The sequence below is a fragment of the Capricornis sumatraensis genome, chromosome 12 (assembly GCF_032405125.1).
Source record: "Capricornis sumatraensis isolate serow.1 chromosome 12, serow.2, whole genome shotgun sequence".
Lineage (NCBI taxonomy): Eukaryota > Metazoa > Chordata > Mammalia > Artiodactyla > Bovidae > Capricornis > Capricornis sumatraensis.
Genome location: NC_091080.1, coordinates 56,092,274 through 56,116,320, shown reverse-complemented (window position 1 = coordinate 56,116,320; position 24,047 = coordinate 56,092,274). Strand labels below are relative to the sequence as shown.

At 37.2% G+C, this 24,047-nt stretch overlaps 1 protein-coding gene across 1 annotated transcript in view; it reads left to right on the top strand.

Moving 5' to 3' along the window:
• Positions 1-704: 704 nt before the first annotated feature.
• The window catches only part of DACH1 (dachshund family transcription factor 1), a 456,840-nt gene continuing 433,497 nt past the window's right edge, over positions 705-24,047 (top strand). The window contains exon 1 of the mRNA XM_068984532.1: positions 705-1,534. Within this exon, the coding sequence (XP_068840633.1) occupies positions 705-1,534 (830 nt within the window). The remainder of the gene's footprint in view (positions 1,535-24,047) is intronic.

The window sequence follows — 24,047 nt, the reverse complement described above, 5'->3', positions numbered from 1 at the left end:
CCTTATTCTCCCCCCTCCCCGCCCTTTTCCCCCCACCCCCGCTCTCTCGCTTTCCCTGGGTCTCGCGCTCTCGGAGTCTCTGCTCCGAGTTCCTGGTTGGATAATTTGGGTTAATACTAGTGAGTGAGGTTTTTGCGGCTTCAAAGGGTATTTCAAGTTTCCGGAGCTCCTCCCCTCTGCACCGTGTGACAACAACAACTCGTCCAGCCGGCAGCCTGCACTTTTCAGCTCATTTTCTCTCTGTCATTCCCCTCTCAATCTTTGATCAATGTACTTGCCAGGGAGAACCCAAGTCCTTCAAACCTCCTCCTTTTCACCTTCATCCTTAACTTTGTGCTAGAGAGCGGGACCCACACAACCACAGCCGACCCTTCCCGCCCCCGCCCGTCCCCCCCCCTCCCCACCAACCCCCGATCCCAGCCCCCGGAGAGGACTCACATTTCGACTTGCGGGACACTTTTGTGCGTTTCTCTCGAGAGCGCCTCTCGCGCTCGCCCCTTTTGCGCTCGCTCGCTCTCTCTCCCTCACCTCCTTTCCCCCTTCTGTCCCTCTCTCTTCTCTCCTCTCCCAGAGTTGTGGTGGTTGTGGCCCCCTAGCTCCTTCTCCCTCCCCCCTTTTCTCCCTCCCTCGCCCTCCCCGGGGGGGTGTGTGTGGCAACTTTTCCCCTCGCTTCTCCTCCTTCTGTTTCCCCCTTATATGTGACCATGGCAGTGCCGGCGGCTTTGATCCCTCCGACCCAGCTGGTCCCCCCTCAACCCCCGATCTCCACGTCTGCTTCCTCCTCCGGCACCACCACCTCCACCTCCTCTGCGACCTCGTCTCCGGCTCCGTCCATCGGGCCCCCGGCGTCCTCGGGGCCAACTCTGTTCCGGCCGGAGCCCATCGCTTCGGCGGCGGCGGCGGCGGCGGGCACAGTCACCTCCACCGGCGGCGGCGGCGGCGGCGTGGGCAGCGGAGGCGGCGGCGGCGGCGGCAGCGCGGGCAACGGAGGCGGCGGCGGCTGCAACCCCAGCCTGGCGACCGCGGGCGGCGGCGGCGGCGGCGGCAGCAGCATCAGCGCCGGCGGCGGCGTTGGCGCCTCCAGCACCCCCATCAACGCGAGCACCGGCGGCGGCGGCAGTAGCAGTAGCAGCAGCAGCAGCAGCAGCAGCAGCAGCAGTAGCAGTAGCAGCAGCTGCGGCCCCCTCCCCGGCAAACCCGTGTACTCGACCCCGTCCCCAGTGGAAAACACCCCCCAGAATAATGAGTGCAAAATGGTGGATCTGAGGGGGGCCAAAGTGGCTTCCTTCACGGTGGAGGGCTGCGAGCTGATCTGCCTGCCCCAGGCTTTCGACCTGTTCCTGAAGCACTTGGTGGGGGGCTTGCACACGGTCTACACCAAGCTGAAGCGGCTGGAGATCACGCCGGTGGTGTGCAATGTGGAGCAGGTTCGCATCCTGAGGGGACTGGGCGCCATCCAGCCCGGAGTGAACCGCTGCAAACTCATCTCCAGAAAGGACTTCGAGACCCTCTACAATGACTGCACCAACGCCAGGTAAAGAGCCAGGGCGACGGTGGGGGTGGGGAGGGAGTCTCCGCCGCCTGTGGTCCCTTCCCAAGCGGTCCCCTCGCCCTTCCCTCGCTCTCTGCCTGGCGCCGTTCTCTCCGCGCGCCCCCTGCGAGCGCGGCCCTCTACTCCCTTTCCTTGGGGCTCGCTGGCCGCTCCCGACCTCTCTGAGAAGTTGGCACCTCACCCTGCCCAGATCGCGCTCTTCCGGCCGGGTCCGCCCCTTGCTCGCCCGGACGCGGGGGCTCGACAGATGTGGCTGGCGGGAACCCCAAGTCTCGGGGCGGACTGGGCGGGTAGGAGGCGGATGGTGCCGTTCCAGGGGCCACAGCGCCCTTCCTGGGCTGCGCGGACGTCTGGGGAACCCTTTCAGCGCTGCTGCCAGTGTTTGCGCGCTCCCTCGGACCCGGGTTCCACCGCGAGGCGCCGGGCCCGGGCCCGGCTGCTCGGAGACGCGGGGCTAGATCCTGGGGTCGGAGGGAGGTCGTAACCCTGCCCCTCGGGGTTCGTGGAGCAGGACGGCGCGCTAGGGGTGAGCGCCCCGCGAGGTAGCCTAGGAAGTGGGTCACTTGGAGGTCGGGAGGGGGACGGTCCCAGAGGCCGAGAGGCCAGAGTAATCCCGGGGGACTCACACTGAGTTCAGCCCTGAAGACCCGAGGGCAAGCCTGCGGAGGGGAGGGGAGGGATCTGTGTGTGCACGCATCTGTGCGTGTGTACGCGCGCGCGCGCGCGCGAGCGTGTGTGTGCAAAGATAAAGGAGTACGTTTGCCCGGGGCAGTCGCGAGGGGACCGTCAATGTTCCTGCCGTTGGGGGAGGTGACCGGGTGCTTGGGACTCTTGAAGGCTGAACTGGAGACATGGGGAGGGAAGACAGCAGTTTGCTGTCTCGCTGTCTCTCTCTCTCTCCAAACTGTTCTTTCCTTTCTTTCTTTCTTTCTTTCTTTTTTTTTAAGGTTAGTAGCTCACGCAATGAGCAGGTGCAGGTTTTGCACTGGGATGCTCTGTGGACCTGAATACCGGTGCCGTGGCTCCCCCAGTCCCGCAAAGCGGACGAACCCTGGAGGCCACGGGACCCTGAGCCCGGCCGGACCAGTTTTATGCTAATGAACGCTCACTGGGGGAGGATCTACCGAGAGGGGGCGGGAGTGGGGTAACTTGTCAGTTTCGGGGTAGAAGTTATCCTTTCCACCACTCTCATTGTACCGTATTGTCCCCACCGTTGGCTGCGGAGGGAGAAGTTCAGGGAAGCCGTGTAAAAGCAAGCAGGGAAAGTTGGAGTCTCGAAGTGAGCGCGTGGGAACTGCGCGCAAAATTTGTGCGGAAACTTCGGTACCCTCCAAATAAGTTTAAAGATTGGGAGGAGGAACGGAGTTTTACTTCTTTTTATGTGTGCCCCTAGTATAGCTAAGGAAACTGAGGCAGGAAGGAGAGAGGCGCAGGACTAGACCAGAAGGAAAACGAGGTAGAAAAGCCTCTAGCTATTTCTTCCTTGGAGGAAGACTTCTGGCTAGTGCCCTGGGAACACTATAAGACGAGAAAGGCTCCAACTCCAATCCAGTAAATGTCCTACCCTGACCCAGCCAGAAACTCTTTTCCGTGTTTACTTCATTCTTTGTATGGGGGCATGGGTGTTTATCTGGATTTTGAACCTTCGTTTCTACTCTTTTTCGGTGAATGCTGAACACGCGCGTGTGTATGCGCGCGTGCCCAAGAATATGGACAGGTGGCAGTAAAGATTGAGGGTGAATCTTGATCACTAAACGTCATTTACAGAGATAATTAGACACCTTGGGTGTACAGAATATAAAATATTTGCCGAAAATCTGCTGTTAAAGCTGTTTAAATCAGGGCAGAAAATTGTTATAACAACGGAGTTGTTATAAAGAATGCTGGTTGAAATCTGAAGCCAGTTCAGATAAGATTGTGATAAAATAAGATTGTGATAAAATACCTATCCAGTAAATTGGTGAAGCGCTCTTTTTCTTTTAAGTAACCAAACCACTCTGCTCTTGAATCTTCTTTGTGTGTTTCTCACAGCACACACTGTACTAGATAATTAATGTCTATTTCAGATAACACAAAAAAAATTGCTTGAGAAAACTTTCAAAGATTATGAAATTATAATCAGTTTAAAACAGGTAGTGTTAAACTTCTTACAATTAGTTCCTTGATACTTTTGTTTTTTCTAAAATTTCTGCTTAGATTTTGGAATTGAAGTCCTCACCATATGGTTGGAGAATATCCTTAAAGTTACTGGGAAAGAATTTTAAAATATTTATTTTTTTTCCCTGAGGTTAACAAAGGCTCTGGAGTGAAAACTTTCAGAACCAAGAAAAGTTAAATTCAGTAAAACTGTTTATCCCTTCAAAAATATCTTATCAGTACTCTGAAGTTTTAATACTTTACAATGAAATGTGTTATTCCAGAACTCCATTTGAGGTTAAATGTGGTTAAGTTTGTTGATTTACTGTTAGATTTTGATCTTTTTATCAACTATAGGACTTTCTCAAGCCTAAATAACATGTAAATACTGAAAAAGGTGTGTAGTTGCAGATATATATCTAGGTTTCCCTAATTCTGCCATTGACTAAGAAGATAGAAAACTTATCACTGAGCTCTCACCAAAATACACTGTTTGCATTGTGATGCCTTACTTTTTAGTGATAGTTACAAGTGTTATTGCCTTATTTCTTTACATTGGAAGCAATAGCTAAAATGTTTTTCATCTTGAATTTCCCAAACTAAAATCATCCTGTTCATTCAAGTCCAGTTTGTTCCCTTACTATTAAGATCCTTTTTCATTCATCTATATACATTGATTTCTTTCATTCTTGTTTCTTTCTCCTCTGGCTACTTAAGAGACTATCTAAAGGAATAATTTATGCAGAAGAGGAACGGTGCAAGAAGGCAAACTATGTGAAATAATACACACATAGTGTGCAAGAAACATCACATCTTAACACTCTCAACTTTTTATAGAGTATATATCTAACTATGTCTTTTAATAGTATCTAGATACCAGGAAATCTGAGGCACCAAAGTGATGTTAAAGAAGGGTTCATAAACTTACTCAAAGTGGCTCAGTAAATTAGTAAAAAAAACTCGGAGTGCATTTAATTTGCTTGGGGCTATTGCATTAGTGTGCTATCTATGAACACTAGAATAAATGTTGAAGCCATCTGTCATTACCACAAGGAGATGAAACAGAGACTGTCACCTCCTTGATAGTAAAGCTAAATATAATAGGGGTTTCAAAACATGAAAGAAAATATAAGGAAATATATTTAAAAGTTGTCAAAGGACAAAATCTGACCTTGATCAGCTTCCTCCAGTTATTATTTTTAAACTAAACATTAGTTGCATGAACATGGGTGTTGCAACAGAGGTCACTTAATTAACTGGTAACCATTAAACAGCAACAACAACGAAAAAGTAATTATGGAGATGGTCAAGTCTCTGTTTATCTGAGTCAGTTGCTTGTTTGGAGATTTGGGTTAGGATTCGATTTTCTGTGAATTCAGGTAATGAAAAGTGACTTGGTTCTATTTTGTTATCGAAAATGAATTTTTCTTTGAATATTGCCAGAAGATGATTTTGTCTCAGAATCTTCCAAACCAGCTTGTGATTTGGGTCCTACATAGACCTAGATTTGTGGAGTTTTTAACTTGAAAAGATTCCAGTTTTAGTTTTATCAGACATTTATTCATAGACAGTATTCTTTTGTCTTAAAAGTCAATACCATCTATGGACAGCAAATTGAGAGAATTTACATGTGTTTTTTTGTTCAGTAGTAATATATGAATGCAAGTTTAGTATAAGAAGTATAAACTATTTTCTAATTCTTGGCCTGCTTCTTTTTGTCAGAAGTTTTTTTTTAACAGAAAATGGCAATATTTATTTAACATTTCCTTCATTGCATGCTGTTCAGTGGCATGGAGTTATGCCTTTATGCCTCTGTGTAGAAAGTTTCAACACAATACAGACTCACTTCTCACAGATAATTATGATACTTGGCACAGAGAAATTTAAAAAATTACTTCAAATGAAAAGAGACTATGCTTTTGAAGTTTTTTGTATTACAGTTGATTAATGGCTCATATAAAGCCTAATGTTTTGTTTTATAACATTTCAAAAAACATATGGCATAATTAGAAGAATAAGACCTAAAATGTGAAAGTTTGTTTGGTCTTATCACTTATTTCTGAACGCTTTTTAAATATTAGTCAATTCCAGTTTAATGGCTAATACATAAAATCTAAGAGTATTCTAACCTTGGGTTTACCTTATTTAATCAATTTATGTTGCAAAATGCAAATTCTTGAGTTATTTAGATAATATCTTTCAAACCTGCTTTTTTTCTCTTGGAGTTAGTCTCCAATAATATTATATTCATTATTGTAAAAAATGCACATAATTATAAAGATCATGCTTGTTTACTTTCTGAGTTCCACAGTTAATACCGGGAGACAATTTGATTTGTATATAGTATTTTATTTTGTGAAGCTTCAAGTATTATGTAAAATAAATTGCAAAATAGGCTGATTTTCAGAGTTTTTGTGCATAAAATTTTTGCATTTACATTGAGACAGAATTTTTAAACTTCATTTTATTAGTCTAAATCTGCTGTTATTTTTTTTTATTTTGCTTAATCTACCACATATCACGGAAATTGCGTATAAATTATTGAGACCGATATTAGCCACTCTCTTTTTGCCTCACTACCTCCCTCAGCCTCCTGAGATGTGACACCCAATATTGATTAAAGTCTTGGCTGGATTTGAGCATAAATAACTCTTCTCTTTGGTGATTTACCATGTGTGATTCACTAGCATACGAAAACATAATACGCTTTATTGTTTCTCATTTGCTGTTTTGTTTTTGGAATGTAAGTAGCATTTGTAAATTAGCTTAATGTGCAACCAAGTAGTTGTTATTTTAAGAACAGTTTGTGCTTTGACTGTCAATTAGTACTATTTTATCTTCCCAAGTTATTTTACTAAATTGTTTCACACAGTTGCCTCTGTTAATCACATAAAATAATCATTTAAATTGCATTGTGTTAGCAACATAGAACACATGTATCACAAAATACAATAAGATATGAAACTCTCACAGGTTGCAAAATGTCTCTCTTTGAATCTTTATCTGAGGAATTTAGTGTGAAATATGCCTTCTGAATAGGTACAGGTGAGTCTTTTAGATTTCACTAAACATTTTGATTTTAAGGTCTTCATTACTTGGTTCTTTGAAAAGTTCAACTTTGCCTGAATTTAATCTTTCCAGGATTTCATTTTCAGATTGCTCACCAGGGGGAGAAATCACACGACGTTGTATACCTTTAAAATAAATAAAAATTGTGACAAACTTGATATTAACTGTTTGGATGCTTTAATATATATTTAATATTCAGTTCTATCATTTTATGTTTGAATTATTATGAGAATCGAATGACCTTAGCATGTGCCATTCTTTTAACTACTGAGTTACTGCACTGTGATTGGTCAGGCGTGCGTGTGTGTGTGTGTGTGTGTGTGTGTGTGTGTGTGTGTGTGTTTGTCTCTGTGACTGTTGCAGCTAAAAATTCTAGCTAAGAATACATTAAAAATACATTTTTATTTATATTTTCAGACTTAGTGACTACATTAAGGAGTCTCTTTTCCATTATATTTGTTATATTCAATGATTTACTTATTAATGAAGAAAACCTGAATTTTTAAAAAACCTACCAAACGGGGCTTAGGTAAGTGGAATATCAAAGGCCCTGATCTGCATAAATCTCATATATCTCTGTATACCAGAGCCTCTGAGTCCACACTGTCCTCAAATTCCTTTACTTGCCTTCTCCTCAATTGGTCAGAAGTATTTCCAATCAAAAATAATTTTTTGCTACATTAGCTGTCCTTTAAATAACTTAATTGCTGACATTTCCGTTTTAGAATATGTCACAGAATAGAAATGACTCAATTAGAATAGTGAAGTTAGGTTACTGAATTATTTCTTTGGAAAACCAGAATACCAGGATAGTATATTTATAGTTGGTCTAGTAATTAGTTATTATTTTAAGTCTAGTAATTAATTATTGGATTAAATGATGGATCATTTTATTTTGATGCACTTATTTACTTTGAGAAGGTTTCTGAGAATTTTTTGAGTGTCTATTATAGATACCTGTCTAACTTGAATGAACATATTTATTTTAATTATTAAGTACATATAACCATAAATAGAGAATAATGCTAATCACAATCTGATCCAAAATCAGAAACCTCAAGCCGGGTGCATTTTAAATTTCTTGTGTGTTCTTATTTGGACTTATTTTATAAGATAAGAGGATTCTAAGTTACTCATTAGGAAAAATTTGCATGTAGGTTTTTCTAAATAGAATATCCAAATGCTCAACTATTAAATTTTGTTAAAGGTGTGGCCTTATTGCTTTCTGATTCATATTAGTTTGGAGTTGATCCAGGATATCAAGCTGGGAATTTTTTACACATTTAAACATACGTGACTTGAGTGAAAGTTGTCATGGAAAATTCACTATGTATTTAATTTGTCTTATATTTTTTGCTTAAAAATATATTCAAGTGTCTAAAACTCTGCAGCATGGCAACACACTGAATAGCCAGTTGCCTTAAAAAAAGTTTCAGAGAGTAATGATTAAAAAAAAAAGGCTGTTTAACTAAAGCATCTAAAACATGTTGTTGTCTAAGATGAACACAGTACCTGGAGTATATTGCATGTTTCTTGCAGGAAATAGAAATTATTGACTATAATTTGAGAATAATCATAATTTAACTATAAGTAGATTTATGCAGTGGATTTTGAGGGTAGTGTATATGTTTGACAAAAAATTGGATATGCTTTTCAAGCATGATTTTCTCAAAGCAAATAGTGAAATGGACAGCAAATTAGATTGCTTACTTTTGGTTAGTAACATTGAAGAACTGAGAAATGTTTTCCTGTCCTTAGAATAAATTAACGGAGAGTTAAATGATGTATTTAAAAGTCACAGTGTAACTTATCTTTGAATTTATATACGGTATCAAAACTTTCTGAATAATTAGATTACCTCTCTAGTCACAACAGAAAAAAGAAAGACTTTTCTTCAAGGACAAGGAAAATGTATCAGGAAAGAAAGAGTACTAGTTGACAGAGAATTATTTTATATTATAGAAACACATAGGAGCATTTCTAGTAAAACCTTACTAATTCACTTTAAAAAATACGGTCATTTTTAAAGTAAAGGTAATTAAAAATCTCGAGAATATGTTAATTAAGAAATATTTCGTTACTTTCACGCATCAGTCAGAGGAGTGTTTTGTTAAAATCTTAAGCTGATTGTTTTCTGAAATTATTATTAATAGCAACAGAACGTGAGCTATTTTATTCATAGCTTTATTTCTTAAAAACATTTTGCTTAGGTTTAAACAAATTACTGAAGGTGTAACTAGTCTTTGAACCCATCACAACTCTGCTAAAATACTGATGTATTCTACAGTATTAATTTTTATTTTATATTTAAAACATTTGATTTTTTTAGCTTAACTTTTTGGAAATGATATTTATGTCTTAAGTGAGGCAGTTTGTAGTTTAATAGTGCCTCTGGATTTTCAGTGAATAACTTGGAGCATTTTTAATTGTAGTCTCACCAATCACACATTTTATACAAGGATGGATGTTCCTGTGTGTGCAACAAGTGTAAAATTTTTATCAGTATTTTAGGAATCTTTGTTATGGATGTTTTAGTTTGTATAAGACCCATTTGTAGTCTATGTGCTTATGCTTAAGTAATTATAATATCTTTGTTAGAAAAGCTTTTACATATATGTATATGTGTATGTACATACACACACATGCGCATAAAAGGCATATAGAGCATAGAGAGAGAGGACAAATTATAAAAACAGCTTAAGTTTGCTTTCTATAATTTATTTAATATAAGATGACACATGAAAAGCCAATTTGACTTTAGTGAATGACCACAGAAAACTGTATTTTAAATTAATTTAGGGTGAAAGATGCAGTTTATATTTAAATGTTTTAAAATATGATTATAAATACAACATTATATGGTGATTAAGATAGTGATTAAACACTTATCTTGATTTTCCTAGACTTATATTTTATGATAACTAAGATATACTTTTAATTCTCTATGAAAAAAATTTATACTTGATAATTTTTTTGTATGAAATTGACATTAAACTATTAGGTAGTAGAATCTGTACATTACTGAAGAACATTTAAAGTGCTTGATGTCATCGCACTACATCTTTTATTGGTTTATTTCATTGCTGCTTGCACTTTAGAGCAAGCATACCCTTTAAAATCAGTGGATAAATGATAGGAAAACAATTTCATAATCTAAGAAAAAAAGATTGCTCTTCTAAAAGCTTTGCCATCAATGAGATGAGTTAGGAATGAGGTCAATGGGTTAATCTGCAGGTCTACATAAGGAGATGTGTATTACCACTTCTTGCAGTGGACTGTAATTGTCTTTGAAAACACCTGGTAGAGGTCCAGTAAAATTGAAATCCATTACTTTCTCAATCATTCCATGGCATTTGTCAAGTCATTACATCATTGAGAAAAGTGCAGGCATGCATGCATTTTTTTGCAAAGTAGAAAGGAACTTATATTAATAAAATAGTGATTGCTTAACAGACTACTTCATCTAAAGCTTGAAGAATATAAAAAATAAAAATAAAAACACTTGGACATAGTAACTGTAAAATGACATCTGGTAAGAAGTTCATCTTTGTATTTAGTTATCTAAGTAAAAATATTTCACATTCCTTTTTGCATCATCTTATATGCATATCTTTTTATAAGTTAGTAAAAATGGTTTCAAAATATTTTATGACTTGTGACCTCTGACACCTTTATTCATACCTTCTAAGAATGCTCTGACAAATGTATATTATAATCAAAGATGAATAATGTCTTCTTTTGACAGATTGTTTTTTTTTTTTTTGTCTTCACACTATTGACAGTACATGCAGATTTGAACTTGTAGCTAGGAACAGTGCTTCCATGCTTCAAATTGCCAAAAGACCCCCAGGGATAGAAACTTGACCTGCTTTTATGAAACCATAGAATTACATTTATACAAGTTATCCCATGGGAAAGGAATGAACTGATCCCAATTCAAACCTTAATATTGGAGCCTTCTGGGTCAAATTTGATTTTTCTTTTTGTTAACACCTGTTTAGCTTCCAAATTTCGTAACTATATATTCTTAAGAAATTTAAAAAAATACTATTCATGAAGGACATTTCTCAGTTAAGACAAAGTACTACCAAAATTTTGCAGCTATTCAAGTTTTCACATGTGGCTAAGGTGCTACTTTTTAAAGTAAAATATCTAACTTTTGAATATGCATCCTAGAGTAAAACGGTTACCTTATATTTTTTATTAATTTCTTGTCACAGAAAAGTCAGTCCTAGTAGGTGAAAAAACTTTTTTCCCAGGGAGTTATCCCTGTGATTACATTTCAGAATACAGGTTTTTATATGAACATATTTTTATTTTCTTAGACTCAAATTTTAAAAGGTTAAAGTTCTTATTTTATTTTTAGTTGAATCACTTGAAAATGTTTCCAGAAGGCTACTTTTGCCACCAGCAGTAACAAATGAAGGAGATCATTGACAAATTGCATAAATAAAAGCCAGTTTTGTTTTAGTTATGTGGACTGGGCCTAAGTTGGAAAAGTGATGTTAATCATTTGCTTAATTTCTGGAATATCAAAATGCCATATCACATATATGCAAATGGATGACTAATATAAAATGGTAGGATTATAATATCTTTTTGTTTATAACTGGCAGCATTAAATGACCACAATTAGATTTAGAACCTACTTCATCATATGGAATGACTTGTTCTCTATCTTGTATATGTAGAAACACTTTATAAATGGTAAAGCGACACATGTACATATATACCCTCCAGTCACATATACGAAATGACCATTATAATGGTTAAATAATTCCATGATTGATTTTGAAATTGAGGTTAGTAAGTTCCTTCTAAAATAAAAATTAGAAATAATTTCAAAGATTTTTCAGTTTTTTTTCACTTAGCATTAATAAAGTCATCTGGATAATTACTTTATTAACAAGGACCAAACATAAAAACTCCTAATAAGAATGATTATAACAATGAATTCTTGGAGTTTGGAGGAAAAACACAGAGATTTCCAGTGGAAGGTATACCTTCCACTTACTATCATAAGTCGTGATCATCAAGGAGAAAATATTTAGGATTTTACACATGTGTTGCTTATTATTTTTTATTGGCTGTCATGTGGTACAAAATTAAGTTTCACTGTCAGCTAACATTTTTCTCCCTTGCCTTCACATATCATTTGAATGAAGCTGAAAATTAAGTCCATCGTTTGGATGTTTCCTAAGATCACTCTGATGTCATATTTCTAAAGGCAACAAATATTTCTTTTCATTTCAAAGTTTGACCCAACTAGTTTCATGGGGATTTGACATGGCTGTTGCTCTGCGCATTCACTGACTGTAAAAGGGAGGAAAGGAGGTAGCTCATGTGACTCGACCACATCTTACAAAGAACCTAGTTTAGGAAAGGCAACCTATTCTGACTTTTGTACTGGTGATAAAGTGTAGTTTCTTTCTTTGTCTTTCAGTGGCATTTTGCAGCCCTATTTCCAATAATGACTGATAGGGCACCAAGTGAACTGCAAAAAAGAAAAAGAAACAGATTGAAAGATCTCGCTCTATAATGCATGAAAGGAGAGGTGGAACTTTTATATTTTAGGTAATTCTCTTTTAAGTAGACTGATCCTTGATATTTCATAGAATTTTACATCATACCTAATACAAGAAGTCTTTGGACTTTGATTCTGTTAAATACCTTCATCACCTAAATTGTCCTCATAATAAATCCTCTTTTTGTTTGGTAGGCACTCTAGTGAAATTTTTTATGAAATGTAAATTTGTATTTACCTGGAAATATCTATCCAGGCTGGGTGTTCAAGCTGTTGATATTTAAATTGGATTCCTCCAATTCAACAGTATGAAAATAGAATTGATTTTTGTTTATTTTCTCCTAAGTTTAGGAAATGAAATTTAAATGGTATTTATTTGATCTGAGGTATACTTATTTTGCTCTTTCTTTTGGGGAGTGGGTTAAATAAGGGCCCATGACAGGGACGCTGTTTGTTTTTCACAAAAGTTGTTTGTGATTTCAGGTACTCTTGGGAAATCTCTTGATCAGATTCACATCTGTTCCTGTCAAAGTGGGTGCTAAGATACCGGTCACCCAGCAACCATGTCCAAGAGGGAATTGGGCCGATAATAACTTCAAAAAGGAATGACAGATGCTAGATTAGGATGAAAGACAAAACGCATGAAAAATGAGCTTGTTAGAATCAAAAATTTGTTCAAGCACCTTTATGCAAATTAAATGAATATTGAATATTTGCATGCATTTCTACTTTTTCATTTGATTGAGAAGAGAAGAATAGCACATTTAAACTCACAAATGTGACTTCTTTCTTTTGTACTAATCACCATACAAAGCTGAATCTCTTAAAAAAAAATCAGATTAGCCACCTGGGTTCTTATATCTCTATTAAGTGTATGAAAATGTTTTTCTTATAGCAATGGTACTCTTTGGAATAAATTTGTTTACCTAATTTTTTTCATAATAAACAGTCTCGTGTGAAGATTATTTTAGATAAACATAAATCCATTGCTTGAGAAAGCATTTCAAAGGTAACTTTATCCTATTGTCCTTGAAATTGGTTAATGTGCATTAATAAAATATCACTCAAGATAAGTTCACACCAAAAGCACAGGCTTTTCATTGACTGGTTAAATCACAATGCATTAAAGTAAAGCATGGTAGTATTCCTGAAATGAAAAGTAGACAGATCTCTTCAAAATTTAAGCCACTTTTTGATATATTACTAGTTTTTCTATTGAATTGTTCACATACTAATCAGAATTTGGAAGCATCTGATAAAATGTAGTGATTGAGAGAGCTTTCCGAGTCTTGGTTTAGCAATGTCTAATGTGGTCACGTAGAGAAATTGATTTTCTTCAGAAATTAATTAATTTTTCATATCGCCCTAAGCTGCAGTTAAAAAGAGTGCATACTTGTCTGTTTTTTCCAGAAATATTGCCTAATCATATTAATACCATTGCCCCAAGGATGAAAAGATAATTGTACAAATGCATTTGGAAATATGTATCACTGAGTATTTATGATTAAATTATGCAAATGACCTAGCTCTCATCCTTTCCAGACCCAGATTGTCTAATTAGGATTGATATACTGAATAGATGTTCCAGAATTTGAATACAAGCATGTCCAAGGAGCAGAAAATTGGAAATGACAAGGCTGAAATCCAAAGAAAAGTGTCTTTCGTTTCTACACTTTGTTAATGTGCTGTTAGCAGTTGAGGGTTTTTTCCCTCCCTTTGGCTATTTTGTGACTCATGCCCATATTAGATGCAAGTATGAGAAATGAACTAAACTTTAGCAAATAGCATTTCATTTCTATTTGGTGCTTATTTAAAGATAATAAACCCCCAGTCATTCAAAGAGACCATCACTATTAAGTTGCTTCAAACAGTGTAAACATAACCTTAACTGAGTGACTTTTGGAAAAAAACTTCCTTTATGTTTGTATCAAATCTTCAAAACTGGCTCTCCAAACTTCATGGCATACCAATGCAGTATTTTCTAAGGATGTGCTTTCTTGAATATACAGTTTATTCATTTAATTCATTTACTTAAATACCTATCTCCTTGTATTTGGAGAAAACTGTTCCAATAACAGCTCTGATTAAGGGGGGGAAAGCAGCACTTTAAATGTAACAATGTTTGAATTTGAAGTCCTCAGCAGGCTTTCTCCCTCATTGATTACACTCATTCATCTTAGATGGAGGGGTGGTACTGAGGAGGTAGGAAGGGACTGAACTGTCAAGACTCCAGCCTTTGTTAAGCAGCGGGTAGTCACTGCCTCTGAACTCGCCTGGCTCCTGCTTTCCATCTGCAGGATGATGGATTGCTATGTTTAATACATTTCAGCTTTTGTCTGTCATAGTGTGGACAGACAGTACTATCAGTGATTTCAACAGTGATTAGGGAACTGTTTCAAACCCCTCCTATTGGCCAGACAGCTTCCAGGAACGTCTGATGAAACATACTCATTGGCACTCTCACCATTTAAGTGTGTAGTTTGACTAGGCAGAGATTGTACATTCACTGTTTAACCCAATGCAGAAGCCCACTGAGAATTTTACTAGACCATACATTCACTTTAGAACAAAGTTACCCAAGACAAAATTGTAAGAACATCTGGGGTCTCAAACTGAAATATTTATCCCAAGTAGTTCCAAATTAAGATAAATTTGTATTCTTTAAATATTAGCAGCGTATGTTTATGGTAGAACGGTATTCTGTAGACTGATGTCAGTTGTTGCAGTGCTCATCAATATTGAGCATAGCTATATTCGGAGGATAGAATTCGATGACTGTTAAAGCAGTAATACATGACATGGCATGCGCTATTCTGGGATTTGCTGAGCTGTGGGTGCTTTGTGGTTCACAAGTCTAAAGAGTGAGTGATTTCAACAACCAGAGAGCCACTAGGTACAGCTCAATATTTTCCCTGGAGTGTCTTACTCTATTTATAAAACTGGTGCTAAGAAAAATACAGTTAACTAAAGGAAAAGAAAATATGCTTTTAAGCCATTAATAACTTAGGCAAAGTTTTATTTGGAAAATTGAACATATCTAAATCAATGGAATTTTTCTAATATTATTACAACAGACCAAATGTAAATTACAATGTAAATTTAAAACTGTATTATAAACATGAAATTTTAACTCTCTTAATAAGTAGGTAGTTATCAAAATGGGGCTTCCTTGGTGGCTCAGTGGTAAAAGATCTATCTGTCAGTGCAGGAGATACAGGTTTTATCCCTGGGCTGGGAAGATCCCCTGGAGAAGGAAATGGCAGCTGACTCCATATCCTTGCCTGGGAAATTCCATGGACAGAGAGGCCTGGTGAGCTATAGTCCATGGGGTTGCAAAGAATTGGATATGACTTAGAGACTAAACAACAACAGCAATAATTATCAAAATAATTCAGCCAAAGTTTTGAAACAAAATCTAAATCAGGAAAATCTGTGTGTTTTCAACTAATCTCTACTTATAGGGAAGAGTAAAGAAAGGTTTAGTTAAGTTAGCCCCAAATATTAAATGAGAATAAGAATTCCAGGTCCCCAGTTATATTTTGTCTTACTGATGTGCTTTTGACATTGCAAATTTTTTATCTGAGATTCTTTCAGTAAAGGTTTCTGCTTTTGAATATGTGGTTACAAATATGCTATGCCATGCTAAGTCGCTTCAGTTGTGTGACCCTTTGGACTTTAGTCCACCAGGCTTCTCTGTCCATGGGATTCTCCAGGCAAGAAAACTGGATTGGGTTGCCATGCCTTTCTCCAGGGGGTCTTCCTGACCCTGGGGTTGAGCCCAAGACTCTTATGTCTCCTCATTGCCAGGTGTGTTCTTTACCACTGACGCCACCTGGAAAGCCCATGGTTACAAATATGCAGTCCCACAAATTCATCCATACACAGCATATCATGTTTCTTTTGAACTGGTTCAATATCTAAACTTGTTGGCATTTTGACATTGCTGATTTAGTAATAAGAAGGACAGGTGGGGCTGTAGTTTCTGTGAGAGTTAAAAGAACATTCATATGTTTTGTAGCTTACCTTGTTCTTTGCTTTATTTTAAAGCTTGTCTTACTGAAACAGTGTTCAGCAACAGCATAAAAGTTGTGCACTCATTCAGCGTATTATTATGGAGCCATTCGTCCAAGTGAACCAAAGGTATAGCTCATAGTAGACTTTTGTACAGAAATTACATAACTGGGGTTTAAGCAGATCTGGATTTTTATATCAAAGCTATTCACAATTTTTATAGCACATAGTGAAAAAATGGACCACTTCACAACATTGTGGTACTGTCTAATCACTCTGATGTGTGGCTGTCAAATCTTTAGTTTTAGAGTATTGCATCTTCATTTATCACCTCCATAGAGTGGGTGAGGGCAGGCAGGGAAGTGGCAGGGTGTTTATTCTTTTCAAGAAGGATAAGATCTGAGGGAGCAGCTATTAGCAGCTTCCATCCCCTGAAATCACTGTGATATGTGGAATTTCTACCAAGTCAAATGGAAATGCATGGGTGAGGCAACTAGAGTAAAGGTTCCGAGTTTTGAGCTCTCAGCAGCGTATTAAATGGAAGAAGAGATGATATGAGTTAATGCTCTGTTCTAAAACAGAACCATCTCATGGAATGACTGTATCTTACCCAATGGGAAAGATAGAGGGCAGGAGGAGAAGGGGGTGACAGAGGATGAGATGGTTAGATGGCATCACTGACTTAATGGACCTGAGTTTGAGCAAACACCAGGAGATAGTGGAGGACAGGGAAGCCTGATGTGCTGCAGTTCATGGTGTCCCAAAGAGTCGGATATGACTTAGCAACTGAACAATAACAACAAATATTTAAGGAGGTAATCAGTGGTCAGTGGAAATTTAGGATTAAGGATCTGGCTGGGGGATAGAGCTTAAAGAAAGGAAAGGAGCTCTTATACAAATAAAATCTATAGACACTTTCCTTCCAAATATTATAGAAAAATCGAAGTGTTTGGCAAATACAAATGTGTATTTTGCCCATAGGTGAATTATTCAGAATCGGATTTCCTGTAACATTGGGAGTGTGTGTGTGTGTGTACACATGCATCCACGTGTATACTGTAGGTTGACAACCCCTGTTATACACATTGCCAGTCTTATGTTTAGTTAAACACCATAATTACAAAATAATACAAGTCATTTGTCTTACTGTAGTTGAATAAAGACAAAAATGTGTGCTAGAAACTAAATGAATGAGTTTCTCAGGAAGGTAAGTGGACAAGTTTGCTCTCTGGAAATGTATCATAGTGGAAGAAGGTTAGAACTGCCTTTAATCCACTTCATCCATCTCTAGCCACAGTGAGAGTACACTGGCTTCCGTGTGCGTGCACAGAAGATCTGAGTTTAGCGACCAGCGATTTCTGTTTTGTGGGTCCATAGTTTGTGGGGAAATAAGGAGTCAGGCTGGCAGGTTCAACTTCTTATTTCACTAACTTCCTATAATGATTCTACCTCTAATGAGGTGAATTACTACTGCATGAAAAAGGAGAAAAAAGGGTTTTGGCCATCTTAGCTAATAAATCACATTGACTGGATGGCTGATCAGATCAATTGTGCATAAATCAGTGCCTTAAAGAGTCTTAAACTAAGATTCTACCAAAGACCAATCGATCCACCAGCTTGTGTAAAGGCATGGTCTCTTGCCCATAGCAAACTGAACAGGAGTTCACAGTATTGAAACTGTTAATATGCTGTCAAGTGCTGAAATGAATGTTTTCGGATCTCAAGAACATGACTGTGATGAATAAAGCAGTTGTGTTTGGGCCACATCACCTAATACATTTTTGTCTTCTCTAGTTCACTTTATTCGTTAGCAAGGAATTGTAATTCTCAATACATATATGAAAGTTAAGTTTTGAAAGCTTTATCAAGTATAATTTTGGGAGTTGTTTTCCACAAGAATATCATTATGTTATTTCAAGAAGAAGAAATTGTTTTGACTCTCTGAGAGAAGTATTTCATTGCCATTGTAGCTATTATCTGAGATTTACTAATCTATAGACAACTCGGATTTATAAGAACAGTCTGGAAACTTGATTTCAAGTTTCAATTCTATTCGTGACTACATGGTAGATCTTGGATTAGTCAACTGGAACTTTCATACTGTCAAATGTAAAATGGGGATAGTGAAAATAAATTTTCTATTTATTTTAAAAGACGGTTGTGAGGATAGGAATGTGATAGTAATTATTTGAAGGCACTTCAGAAATAGTAAAGTGCTTTTTAAGAGTTCTTATCTGTTTAGAATCCCACTGTGTGGGTGTGTTAGTTGCTCAGTTGTTTCTGACTCTCTGAGACCCCATGGACTGTAGCCTGCCATGCCCTCTGTCCATGGAAGTCTCCAGGTAAGAATACTGGAGTGGGTAGCCATTTTCTTCTCCAGGGCATCTTCCCCATCCAGGGATCAAACCCAGGTCCTCCTGCATTGCAGGCAGATTCTTTACCATCTAAGCCAGTAGAATTCCCATTCCTTTTTAAAAATTGAGATATAACCTACATTTTGTGTAAAGTGTAATGTGTACAATTATTAATATTAATATATACTTCAAAGTTGCTAAGAGACTAGATCTTAAATGTTCTTACCTAGTTGTGTTTTAAAACTTCTTTCACCAGAACAATGCACAAAAACATAAAAAAAAAAAAAAACTATGTTGATTCTTGCTATCATGCTCTTCTCTTTTTAAGGAAGTAACAGTAAAATCATAACAATTAAATTCTTCTTTCTTAAAAGGAGAATTTGTGAATTTTGAAAAGTTACAGCCTTTTTATAAATATAAGGTTATTAAATTTTTATTGGCATTAACTTTCAAACATATGTTAAGTAATAGTTTAACATGACAGAATCTTTAAAAAGGAAGAAAAGATGAAATATAGCCATAACATCTGCAAAGGAAATAACTTATTTTGTTTTGAGGAGTATGACATCCAATATCTGCAGTAACTGCTATGCAATTCTCTATGAAAGGAAGAGATTCTATGAAGTTTACATCAGGTTTTTCTTTGTGCTAAGTCAGGTATTATGAATCTTTGATTTCTTTTTAAATTGCCTAGAGCATTCCATTTTAGTTAAGTCTGTAGGATTTTTTTAACCAATTACATAACTTATAATTATTCTCTACCAAGAATCTCAGAATCCTCCCAATGGCTATTTTCTGGAGTCCCCTGTTTTGCAAATAAATTTGGGATAGGCGTTCAAGCATCTTACATAAAATTTGGTGTCTGCCAAATATACGGTGAACTCATCAATATAATATAATGTTCCCTATCTCAGAATACTGTTGTTCTGCTTTGTCTTTAGATTTATGACATGTCTTGACATTTTTGTAAATTATGTAACACACATTGTTTCTTCCATTGTTATATTGTGAAATTTAGTAGGCTGTTGAAATTGGATCTGATTGATTTTCTCCTTGCCATTTGTTTACAAAAGCATCTCATGTCTAAAATTCACCAGTGAAGGGGAAATCCAGGTGGATATCTCTTGCGGCATTCTTCCTTTATGTATGAATAGCTAAAGTTTTGAAATGTTTGTGATCTGCTGTTAACAGCTTTAAATATAGTTGAGGAGATGCTTGTTGATAGAAAATCTCCTTACTTCTTAAACTCTTCAATTCATTTTGAAACTTGAAGGAATTTAATTTCTGGTGACTAATAGTTACCTCCCCATGATTTTTCTAGGCTATTATCTTGTCTCTATCCTGTTAAAATTCTCTGGTACTTTCTGGCACATGGTGGACATTCATTACAAATATAATTGACTTTATTATAGAATTTTTCTTTGGGTATTATTGAATTTTATTAAAATACTCTTATGAGATTCTTAATTTTGGAGTGTTTTAGTTATAACCAAGAAATTAAAGCATGGATACAGTATATATGCTCTAGATTTTTAGGTAGCAATGAAAAACAAAATGAAAGTATATTTAACATTAGTTCTTCAGCATAATAGATGTCTTAAATTCTGGAATGTGTCACATATTCTTGCAGTAGTTTAAGCACAAATATTTAAACTTTGTGAATCTTCATACATGTGTAAGTTTACTAAGATTGATATTTTATCTTTATTATTTTAATCAAATTATTAATTGAAGTTAATCTATCAGATTAATTATGAAAGATCATAAAAATATAACTTTTGAAGTACCTAAAAATTTTAATTGAGAAGCCAGACAAAAAGTAAAATTATATATGTATGCAATTTAAAGCATTACCATTATTTTAAAAATTATAGTTACTATTATTAGTAATTACTATTTGCTAGATGTTATCACTTTCACTCCCCATTATAGCCCTAAGAGGTAGGTTCTACCTGCTTTTAAAGGAAGATGAAGACACTGAGAGTTAGAGCAGTCAATTGGCTTGACCCAGGTCACACAGCTAGTACATGGGTAAAGATACTAGCTACTACATAGCAAGTAGAGGGAACAGAACGCAAGAAGTTTCATTCTGGGAGTTTTATTTTCTATTTTTCTATTCAAATAATTATTAACTAATGACTCTAATCTACACTGAAGTTTGAAGATCATAAGTTATTTGAAAATACTGGCAATAATATAATTTTATCAAAAATATTCAAGAGATAATGAGTGTATTTTGTGAATCTGTAGCAGTTTAATAGTTTCATTGGAAAACATTAACTTTTTTAACATTAAAGATGTAGGGTAAGCCAGTTATAGTTTCTTTCTTTATGAGAAATACAGGCACGACATTAAATTTTATATTTGTTTGCATTGTAGATTAATTTTCCTTGTCTCTTTAACTAAATGTTAGAAGCCTGTGGTATGTCCTTCCACGTACAAAGTTTATTTTTTACTCCCTTTTTATTTCTTAAAAATCTGTTACAGTGTATTTTAAAAGTTCTTTAGTTCATTATCATCAGTGGACAATTACAGCAAAACAAGTTGTATAGATAAGGTCAAATTTTGCTCATAGATAAAATTTGAAATAATTGCAATTTTAATTTAATTAATCGATACCTTTAGATCAATGGTTAACTGTGGGGAGAAAATATTTGAGTAAGTGGGTTTAATTCAGTTGTAGTTCCAGTCCTTTTTTGACATATTCTAATTCCCATTCTGTACCTGTTTTATGGTTCCATTTGAACAGTACTGTCAGAGTAAGTGACTTTCCTGGTGGCTCAGATGGTAAAGCGTCTGTTTACAATGCAGGAGACCTGGGTTCGATCCCTGGGTCAGGAAGATTCCCTGGAGAAGGAAATGGCAACCCACTCCAGTACTCTTGCCTAGAAAATCCCATGGACGGAGGAGCTTGGTGCAGGCTACTGTCCATGGGGTCACAAAGAGTTGGACACAACTGAGCAAAGTATAAAAAAGGTGTTAGTTGCTCAGTCGTGTCTGACTCTTTGCAACCCCTGGACTTGTAGCCTGCCAGGCTCCTCTGTACATGTAATTCTCCGAGCAAGAATACTAGAGTGGCCAGCCATTCTGAGTAAGCCACTCCTATTGCCGAGAGGTTATCACTCCCAATGGATATAAATAGGTTATTTTTGAAAGCTTGAAAACTATTCATCTGAGCATGTAATTGGGATTTAAACATTACTTGTATAGGAGATAAAGCCTACTATAGGCAGAGTTTGTGACAACTCTTCCCATTTTTAAACTGGGAGGTAGCCATGGGCAGTTTAAGGTGGTTTCTGTTTTCCTGCATTTATTGTTCTTAGGAATAAACTTCCTCATCCATTCTCAGTTATCCATCTGGATGCCTTCTTCCATTCAAGTAGCTTGCCCTTCTTTTTGATGTCTTTAGATCTCTTTTTCCCCTAGTTTCTTTTTCACAGGAGGAAAAGTACCTGGTATTTTGGCATCTTTGTACTCTGTATGAAAAACTTGTCATTTATCAGATCGGCACATTGCTGCAATGTGCAAGTTCCTTGGTGCGGAAGGTGCATCACTTTTTGCATTTACATCTATTCACTTTAATTCAAGTGTGGGAAATAATGTTTTTTTTCACCAGGTATCATGTGAGGAAAGTGATGGAACTCTTACTTCAGTATATCTACTGTTAAAATAAGGAATTCACTGTGGTAACAGCTAAATATTTTGAGTTTTTCTGTTAATGTTTAGTGACTCATCAAAGTCTCGCATAAGTGATATATCGCATAAATCAGGAACACTATCATTTCTTATTCATTCAAGAGAGAAGGTAATAGAATTTATTTACAGTATTTCTCAATGACTTCTGTATTTTAAATGGTGGTTTGCTAAATTACATCAAATGTATGTTGAATAAGTGGCACATGCCTTGATGTTTCTATAGCTTTATGTCCGTCTATCATTGACCCTACTAGTGGACTCGTTACAGAGCTCTCCCATGACCTCCCGTTCTGGCCCTGGTTGCCTGTCCTGCATGATTTGAACTATTTCCTCACAGTCTTGTCTTTTCAAACAAACAATACTAAGTGAAATAAAGTAAATTCATGGATGTAAATTCATTCATTAGTTCTGCTACAAATTTTAAGTACATCGAATTGTTCTGTTTTACATTGTTCATTCTCTTTAGATTCTCAAATCTTTATTCTTAGTTTGTAACTTTCAGTGCTAGGATTCAGAGCAGAGACTTTTCTCTAGAAAGACAAGAAGGGCTGAAGGAAGTGGCTCCATTTTTACTTCTGCTAGAGACCTCTGTCTTAAAGGTCTGACTTTGCCCTTTCCTCTTACGAAATTTGATTCTTTGCATTTATAACTTCTCTAAGGAGACTGTCACTCTCTTTCGCAATGTGCTCATTTAAATGTTTGTAAGAACTACACACATCAGGTTTAAGCATTAGGCAAAGCCGCCTGTAACTTTCATAATAAGTGTCTTTCCAGATGACCCTAATATGCATGGTCCATGTGCTTTTTCCTTGGCCCAACATATTATTGCATCAAAGAACACTTCAATTGGGTCTTGGCATATAGTATATCTAAACTGAACTTTTTCTTCACTTGTATGGATCTAATAAACAAGAAAAGTTTCTTGGGAAAACTTAAATTTTATTATAGGGTGTTAAATTTGGAATTTAGAGTACTGTTGTTTTCAAAATTGAATAGAGTCCTAGAAGCATCAGGACTATATTTTAAATCTCTCAGGTGACATAGGGTAGTAAAAAAGAAGCCAGATTTTTCATAGAGTAGTGGTTTCAATATTGAGATGTTAGAAGTACCTCTGGTTCACTAACTGTGTAATGTTACTGGAAATTAAGATTCCTTCAAAGGAGATGTGTCTCACCTGAGCTCACTTTCTTTGCTAGTGTTCTAAGGAGACACCCAGAAGTCTTCAGCAAGTAAGAAGAATAGATACCTTTTGACTGGGAAACCATTTTTCATTCTGTTATAGAGCTTGCTGAGTAAGTTATAGGATAAATATTTTAAAATTTAGATTTGAATAATAGGTGATTATTTAAGTGTCTCTGTTTTTTTTCTTTTCTCATCTCTACTAACAGTTCCTCATCATCCTTCAATTCTTTCCCATTTTTCCAAGTCTCTTTGGGGTTCATCTTCTTCCTGCACTGTTCAATTTACTCAGCTCTCAGTGTCCTTTATAAAGTTCACACAATGGAATGATATTTCCTATTCTGTCAACACTGTTTTTTGGCAAGGCACTAGCCTAGGTATTTCCCTTAACTCTCATGATAGTCCTATCTCCATTTTAGAGGGTACTGAGTTACAGCGGAGAAGGCAATGGCACCCCACTCCAGTACTCTTGTCTGGAAAATCCCATGGATGGAGGAGCCTGGTGGGCTGTGGTCCATGGGGTCGC